Source organism: Mercenaria mercenaria, chromosome 19 (assembly GCF_021730395.1).
Source record: "Mercenaria mercenaria strain notata chromosome 19, MADL_Memer_1, whole genome shotgun sequence".
NCBI lineage: Eukaryota > Metazoa > Mollusca > Bivalvia > Venerida > Veneridae > Mercenaria > Mercenaria mercenaria.
Window position 1 is genome coordinate 6555435 of NC_069379.1, and position 9324 is coordinate 6564758.

The 9324-nt window shown below is 36.4% G+C and overlaps 1 protein-coding gene across 1 annotated transcript; it reads right to left on the bottom strand.

Moving 5' to 3' along the window:
- Positions 1-6353: 6353 nt before the first annotated feature.
- Positions 6354-8425, bottom strand: LOC128551120 (zinc finger protein 271-like). The gene has a single exon (XM_053531555.1). The coding sequence runs from the start codon at positions 7980-7982 to the stop codon at positions 6369-6371; it is 1614 nt and encodes a 537-aa protein (XP_053387530.1). The 5' UTR covers positions 7983-8425; the 3' UTR covers positions 6354-6368.
- Between the last annotated feature and the right edge of the window lie 899 nt (positions 8426-9324).

Below are 9324 nucleotides of genomic sequence, written 5' to 3' on the forward strand. Positions count from 1 at the left end.
ACACTCAGGCGGTTATACGTCATTCGAAAGAGTTTCATTCGGGCTGCGCCCTCGTGAAATTATTACGCCCGACGTATAACCGCCTATCCTGCATAAGTAATGTTAAAACATGACTTTGCTATAAATACTTTGTTAAACATTAGTTTCAACGAAATATATGTCTAAATTACCAAATGTGTACTCTGACGTCGGCAGTTTCGTCTGAACTTCAAACTTTAGGTCTTGCTTAAACAAGATATAATAATCCCTAAAGATATCATGCATTATCATCCCATAAATAACGCATAGATTAAATAGCTGATGTATATCATACATTTACTTTTGTATTTAGCAATTTACTGTTTCAAAAATTTAGTGTTAATATTTCAGTTTTGTATTAGTTACGCAGTATCTCCCAGTCGTGATGCGTTGAATTTGCCTTTTTAATTACTGCTACTCCAAGACTGTAGTTCCCTGTCCTTGCCATCGTGAGCAAACACTGCTCGTTAGGCTTATTGTTCCAGTAATATCTGCATGTGTTGTTAAATTTCGAGATGTTTGATTTTGCAAAGTTCTCGAACAGAGCTGTCAGATTTTTCAACAAATCTTCAATACATTTTAGACGAGTATGGAGTTTGTTATATAATGTAAAATTTCATTTTCGGGCAAGTGGTTTTCTGAAAAAAAAAAAAAGCGAAGACTGGTTAATTATTTACGGCAGAATAGGATAGGGATAAGTTCTTTATACATTGTTCCCATTTTCTTTAATAAAATGCTATCTTTTGAAATAATAAAAATCTTATTCAGTTTTCAGCTCCTTATTCCTTTATGTAAGCATTTCATTAACTGCCTTACATTTCTTTTATTTACAATACCATTTTTTCATTGTCACATTTTAATAACTTCTCTATACCAGCGGCAAAATCCTAAAGGCTAAAGCGTATCAAATACCTACCGGTCACTAATTAAGAATGTTATAAATACTTTTCCAAAAAGAAGCATTCTGTTATTGATTAAACTTGGTGGACTTGCTTACATTACAAATGTAACAATTAAGACAAGAGGACCATGATGGTCCTGAATCGCTCACCTCTTCCCACATGACCGAGTTTTGAGTATGAAGTCGTTTTTTCTATTATTTGACATAGTGACCTAGTTTTTGAGCTCATGTGACCCAGTTTTGAACATGACCTAGATATTATCAAGATAAAAATTCTGACCAATTTTCATGAAGATCCATTGAAAAATATGGTCTCTAGAGAGGTCACAAGGTTTTTCTATTATTTGACCTGTTGACCTAGTTTTCGAAGGTACGTGACCCTGTTTTGAACATTACCTAGATATCATCAAGGTGCACATTCTCACTAATTTTCATGAAGATCTCATGAAAAATATGGCCTCTAGAGAGGTCACAAGGTTTTTCTATTTTTATACCTACTGGCCTAGTTTTTGACCGCACGTGACCCAGTTTCAAAACTGACCTATATATCATCAAGGTAAACATTCAGATCAATTTTCATGAAGATCCATTGAAAAATATGGCCTCTAGAGGTCAAAAGATTTTAATAATTTAAGACCTACTGACCTAGTTTTTGACTGCGGTTGACCCAGCTTCAAACCTGACCTAGGTATCATCAAGATGAACATTCAGACCAACTTTCATACAGATCCCATGAAAAGTATGGCCTCTAGAGATGTCACAAGGTTTTTATATTATTTGACCTACTGACCTAGTTTTTAAAGGCACGTGACCCAGTTTCAAACTTGACCTAGATATCATCAAGGTGAACGTTCTGACCAATTTTCATAAAGATCCATTCAAGGGTATGGCCTCTAGAGAGGTCACAAGGTTTTTCTCTTTCAAGACCTACTGACCTAGTTTTTTATTGCAGTTGACCCAGTTTCAAACTTGGCCTATATATCATCAAGATAAACATTCAGACCAACTTTCATGCAGATCCCATGAACAATATGGCCTCTACTAGAGAGGTCACAACGTTTTTTCATTATTTGACCTACTGACCTACTTTTTGATGGCACGTGACCCACTTTCGAATCTGACCTAGATATCATCAAGATGAACATTCTGACCAATTTTTATGAAGATCCATTCACAAGTATGGCCTCTAGAGAGGTCACAAGGTCCTTCTATTTTTAGACCTACTGACCTAGTTTTTGATCGTAGGTGACCCACTTTCGAACTTGACCTAGATATCATCAAGATAAACATTCAGACCAACTTTCAGACAGATCCCATGAAAAATATGACCTCTAGAGAGGTCACAACGTTTTTCTATTATTTGACCTACTGACCTAGTTTTTGACGGCACGTGACCCACTTTCGAACTTGACCTAGATATCATCAAGGTGAACATTCAGATCAATTTTCATGAAGATCTCATGAAACATATGGCCTCTAGAGAGGTCACAAGGTTTTTCTATTTTTAGACCTACTGACCTAGTTTTTGACCGCAGTTGACCCAGTTTCGAACTTGACCTAGATATCATCAAGATGAACATTCAGACCAACTTTCATACAGATCCCATGAAAAATATGGCTTTTAGAGAGGTCAAAAGGTTTTTCTATTATTTGACCTACTGACCTAGTTATTGAAGGCACGTGACCCAGTTTCGAACTTGACCTAGATATCATCAAGATGAACGTTCTGACCAATTTTCATGAAGATCTTTGGAAATATATGGCCTCTAGAGAGGTCACAAGGTTTTTCTATTTTTAGACCTACTGACCTAGTTTTTGACGGCACGTGACCCAGTTTCGAACTTGACCTAGCTATCATCAAGATGAACATTCTGACCAACTTTCATAAAGATCCCACAAAAAATGTGACCTCTAGAGTGGTCACAAGCAAAAGTTTACGGACGTACGGACGGACGACGGACGCTGCGTTATCACAAAAGCTCACCTTGGCACTATGTGACAGGTGAGCTAAAAAAAAAATTGCTTCAAATAATCAAGAGGGCCATAATGGTCCTATATCGCTCACCTGTTGTCACTGCATTTAAGGACAAGAAGGTAAAAAAAAGCGGGCTCGACAAACAGCAACCCTTTCTTGAAACTTTAAAAAGTCTTAATTCTGTCAGATAAATTACATTTAAATTCATTTTGAACAAGAAGGCTATCATGGCCCTAAAACACTCACCTGAGTAACATTGCTCAAAATGATATGATCAAATTTTGACATAGAGCACATAGGCATACAAATTAAATATCATCAGGATAAATATTTTCTTGTAATAGTCCCTTTTGACCTAGTCAGGGCCAATTTCCATACCAAGTTTGAGGGTCCTTGGCTAAAATGCTGTATTTTGTACTAACATCACTACTCTTTACCCTGGAAGACTTAAACCAAATCTCATTAGATGCTACTGAGATATGTACATTTACATAAAATAAAGGGAAATAATTGTCATAAATTCAGTCAAAAGTTATCCGCCCTGATTGTCCCACTCCATCTGATGGCAAAAATGACATTTCAATTTTAAAATTCTTGAACATCAGTATCTTCATTGGTTACTGAGATACAACCATTTTAATTTGAAACAAAGGGAGGTAATCTGACATAAAATCAGTCAAAAGCTATCTACCCTGATTGCCTCAGTCCAACTAGACAATAATGAAATTTCAAATGAGTTCTATAAATATTTACCAAGATTAATCCATTTTTATTAAAATCAGGGGAGGTAATCAGACATTGGTATATGCATGTGGAAGATACAGGGTACAAGCCTATACAACAATATATTACAAAAGTATTCATACCGAAAATGTTCATGTTCGAAAATATTATCTAACATGACTACTTCTTATCATGGAAGACATAAATAACATTTCAAACCAATCTCATTAGAAGCTGCTAAAGTGTATTCATTTAGATAAAAAATAAAGGGAGGTAATTTGTCAAAACTTCAGACAATATGTATCTTCACTGATTGTCCAAGTCCATCTGTTGACAAAAATGAAATTTCAGATCAGTATCTTTATTATTTACAGAGATATAAACATTTTAATTTGAAATAAAGGGAGGTAATTTCAATTTGAAGTAAAATCAGTCCATTGTTATCTACCCTGATTGTCTCAGTCCATTTTAAGAAATAATGAAATTTCAAATGAGTCCTATAAGTACTTACTGATATAAATCCATTCTGATTACAATTAGGGGAGGTTATTAGATATAAAATAACTCGGGAACCTATGACTGGATCTGACAGATTCGTCATGGAATCCAAGATTTATTGTTGTTGAAGACATTTTGCAAGTTTGTATAAAACTAAACTATAAATGAAGTCTCTATACGGCTGCAAAAGCCAAAATAGCAAATTTAGGACCTTTAAGGGACCATAACTCTGGAACCCATGATGGGATCTGGGCAGTTTTCGAAAGGAACCCAGACATTATGCCAATAAAAAGTTGTGTGCAAGTTTGATTAAAGTTGATTGCAAAATAATTGAGCTGTGCCATGAGAAAACCAACATAGTGGGTTTGCGACCAGCATTGATCCAGACAAGCCTGCGCATCCGCGGAGTCTGGTCAGGATCCGTGCTATTCACTAACAGTTTCTCCAATTGCAATAGACTTTGAAACCGAACAGCATGGACCCTGACCAGACTGCGCGAATGCACAGGCTGGTCTCGATCCATGCTGGTCGCAAACCCACTATGTTGGTTTCCTCATGGCGCGGCTCATATTGTTTTTATCGTGTTCACAAGCCAAAAATAGCAAATGCTGGCACTTTAAGGGGCCATAACTCTGGAACCCATAATGGGACCTGGCCAGTTTTCGAAAGGAACTGAGATATTATGCCAATATAAGTTTTTTGCAAGTTTGATTAAAGCTGATGAAAAATGTGGTCTCTATCTTGTATTAAGGGTCCATAACTCTGAAACGCACGTTGGGATCTGGCCAGTTTTCGAAACGAATAAAGATATTAATCCAATACAAGTTGTGTGAAGGTTTTATTAAAGTTGATTGCAAAATGTGGTCTCTATCATGTTCACAAACCAAACTTAGTATATCTTGGCCGTTGAAGGGGCCATAACTCTGGAATCCAATGGGATCTGACAGTTTTCAAAAGGAACTGAGATATAATGCCAATACAAGTTGTGTGAAAGTTTGATTAAAACTGATTGCAAACTGTGGTCTCTATCGTGTTCACAAGAAATTGTGGACGGATGGACGATGGACGAAGGGCGATCCCAAAAGCCACCTTGCACTTGGACGGTGAGCTAATAAAAATGAGGTTCTAATATGTTAGGGTTCACAATAAAAAAATGTTCACCCCATGTTGGGTGATATTTGATCAGGTTAGCTTAATATACATAAAAACAATGTTTATTTCGACCATACGGTAAGATCGAATATATATATTTCATTATTGAACACCATAATTTACCGCAATGCTAAACGTGAAAATGTCCCATACATAGCTGTAAATGCAAATCTGTATCAAAAATTAGGTCTAGTATTAAATTACAATTCCTTTTAATGTTGATCAAATTTAGACTTATGCAAAGGCAGCTCTGACTGGGTTAGATAACCAGGTTTGGAATTTCACATTTTGAAAACACAGGCACTGAAAACCTAATGTAGTAAGCGCTAAGAAAACATATATAACAGCAGTGCAATATGGAGCAAAACATGCCCAAAGGTATGACCATTGACCATTAAGTCTGACCTGGACCTTAAAGCGAGCCATCCGAAACATGCGCTCTGCATGTCGTCTTAGTGAATATTTGTGCCATTTTTCAAATCTATCAAGCTGTTCAACAGTTACAGAGCAGACATGAAAAACAAAGTCATATGACCTTTGACCCTTAAGTGTTACCTTGAAACGAGCCCTCAAAAACATGCGCTTTGAATGGTGGGAATATTTGTATCAACTTTCTTTGAAATCCTCCTAGGAGTTCAAGAGTAACAGAGCGGACATGAAATTGTTAATGGATGGACAGACGGACATCAGCATCTTATATATAGATCCTTATTCATGATAAACATGTTCAAATGCCCTTTACATAGCTCAAAGGCAGTCACTCATGACGCCAACTTCATCCTCTGCTAATACAGACACAGAGTGATCTGACAAGAGGGACAGAATGAAACAAATCCCCACGAACAGAGAGAGAGAAATCCTTTTCAGAGGCTGGCCTAGCTCTGTGAAATAGAGTCTGGTTCTTTAATGTGCCCAGTGTAAAACACCAATATAGCCGGTTATCTATCTTGGGAAGAACAAGTACGGGCCCCTTAGTTTGGTGCGGACCACTCAAGAGCATATCTGAAATTTCCAGTGTTTAGACCATGGCAAGGTAATCGCCAGAATGAATCCTGAGACACTGACTTTCATAGAAGACTTTGTGCATTATCTGCCACGTGTTTATTTTTTCCCTAAGTGTTTTTTATCTTTATGTAGTTTTAACAAACTTTTCTCTTTGAACTCTTTTTGGCATAGTTCACAACTGTATAATCTCTCATCACTATGGCAACGCTTATGTTTCTTTAAAGCATATCCAAAATGGAAGCGTTTTTTGCATATGTCACATTCGTAAGGTCGTACATCTGAATGAATGCGCTTGTGCTTCAGTAGAAACACTGCAACTCTAAATGATAGATTACATATGTCACAGTGATAGGGACGTTCTGTAGAATGAAAACGCATGTGGCGTTTTAGAGTATTAACCTCTCTGAAAGATTTTTTGCAAATGTTACATTCATTTGCATGAATACGTTTGTGTTTCTTTAAATCTGATGAAGTTACATAACGTTTTGTGCATATGTCACATCCGTAAGCTCGAACACCTGCATGGTACCGTTTGTGATCCCGTAGATATCTCTCCGTTTTGAATGATGTACCACATATATCACACTCATGCAAGCGATCAACATTGTGTTTTTGCTGTTTATGCCCCTTTAAGCGTGCAGCATACTTGAAAGACTTTCCGCATATGTCACATCCGTATGGTCGACTACCTGAATGAACGTGCATGTGATTATGTAAATCTGCAGACAATTGGAATGCTATCCCACATTTTTCACACAGGTAAGGATGTCCAGTAGAATGTGAAAGCCCATAAGAATGTTTGCGCTCATGTTGTTTAAACAGATGCAAGGTCAAAAAAGATTTTTCACATTTTTCACAGTTGTATAAATTCTTTGCAGAATGAAGTCCCCGATGAAACTCTAAATATCTTTTATTTTTGAAAGATTTCCTGCATACGTCGCACTCAAACGGACGCACAACTGAATGTGTGCGCCAGTGACTTCTTAACTCTGCTGAAGATGCAAAGGACGTACTGCAAATTCCACACGTATGAATGCGCCGGTGCTCCCGTAAATTTCCAGATGACTTAAACCTTTTACCACATATATCACATATGAAAGGGCGTTCTCCAGTATGGACACGCATATGTTCTTTTAAACCTCCTGCGGTTGTGAACAATTTTGTACATATTTTACACTCATGGATTCCCTCACCAGTGTGAGTGCGCATATGTTCAGTTAAAGTTTTTAATGCCTTAAACACTTTCATGCATATTTCACACTTGTAAGACTTTTTATATTTCTGAGGTACTTCACTATGGATAAGTTTATGCCGAGTTAATTGCTCTTCTTTAGCAAATGATTTCAAGCACACTTCACACAAAAAAGGACGTTTAACGTGAATATCCATATGAGCTTTTAAATGACCCATTTGTCCAAAAGACCTCTTGCATATCTTACACTGATATGAAGGTTTGTCAACCTTAACATGAACACTCCTGTGCGTCACTAACATTTCTTTGTTTGAAAAAGAAGTTCTGCATACTTCGCACACGTGCGGCAGCACAAGAGGTTTTGTAATCTTCCCATGAACAATTCTGTGTTTCATTAACATTCCTTTGTTTGAAAAAGAAGTTTTGCATATTTCGCACACGTGCGGCAGCACTATAGGATTACATTTAGTCACACGAGGATTAGCAGTCTTTTGTTTTTCTAAATTATTTTCCTCCATCAGTTATTTACAGCAATCACAAAAGCACATATAAATAACAAAGATATTTTTCAAAAGATAAAAATTACGTGTCTAGAAACATGTAACTATATCTATGAGTCTATTCCACGAATAATTATTTTCTGAAGTCAAGACAGCGGATACAGAAAAGAATTTGCAAGAGTTAATCTATATGTCCGTATGTGACTATATTTATGAGTAAACTCTTAAGTTCATGGTCTGCACTGTCCGCTATTAAGTGAGTGAATATTCTGTGATCTCCCCTTCAAATGAAAAAATGGTATTGCCCAAACTGAATGATGGACCAGACGATTTTAGAAATTTAGTAGGGTAAAAGTTGACTTTCCCTCTGACTCATTTGGACTGTTGTTTGTCGTTATCTGATGTAACTTGGTAACAGTGAAGATACACTATTTAACAATTTCAATTCCTCATAGCATGACGTCCCTCTGAAAAACAACATAATTAATTAAGAATGTTATGTATAAATACTGCATTTTTCTTAAAGAAGCATTATGTTATTGATTAAACTTGGTGAACTGTTTACATTACAAATGTAATAACTGAGACCAAAAATGATTATTTCAAATAAAAAAGTAACCCTTTCTTGCAACTTGAAATAAGTGTTGAATTCATTTTGAAATAAAGTTAAATTCTATTATGACTAGGCAATCACAACATCATGTTCATGTCAGGTTGATTTGATATTTAGTACGCACTGAGAAATAGCGCTTTCAAATTTGCTCAAATATTTTACTTTAAATCAGGTTAAAATGAAATGTGGCATAGCACAACTGTCTTGATTAATTTATACATACACAGGACGCATTCGGCATACAAACCCGTGTAACTACGACTAGATCACCCGAGTGACACGAGTAACAATTGTAGTCCGAACGCTTTATCGAGTAATTGAAAATGATGGAGAACGTTACATACATGCTAACAGTTCAAAAACTTCTGAGCTGTAACAGTAATAAAGAATGGCTGCTACTTTTGACGCATAACATTATGACTTCATTTTCCAAAATAAACATCTGATCGGACAAGACAGTATTCATCTATCAGAAACTGTGTTGAATTAGTGGTTTGCATGTATATGTTTTATGTATGCGGTATAGTGCTGTTAGTTGACTGCATTGTCGATTTGTATGTATATGTTTTATGTATGCGGTATAGTGCTGTTAGTTGACTGCATTGTCGGTATAGCGCTGTTAGCTGATTGCATTGTCGATTTGCATGTATATGTTTTATGTATGCGGTATAGTGCTGTTAGTTGATTGCATTGTCGATTTGCATGTATATGTTTAATGTATGCGGTATAGTGCTGTTAGTTGACTGC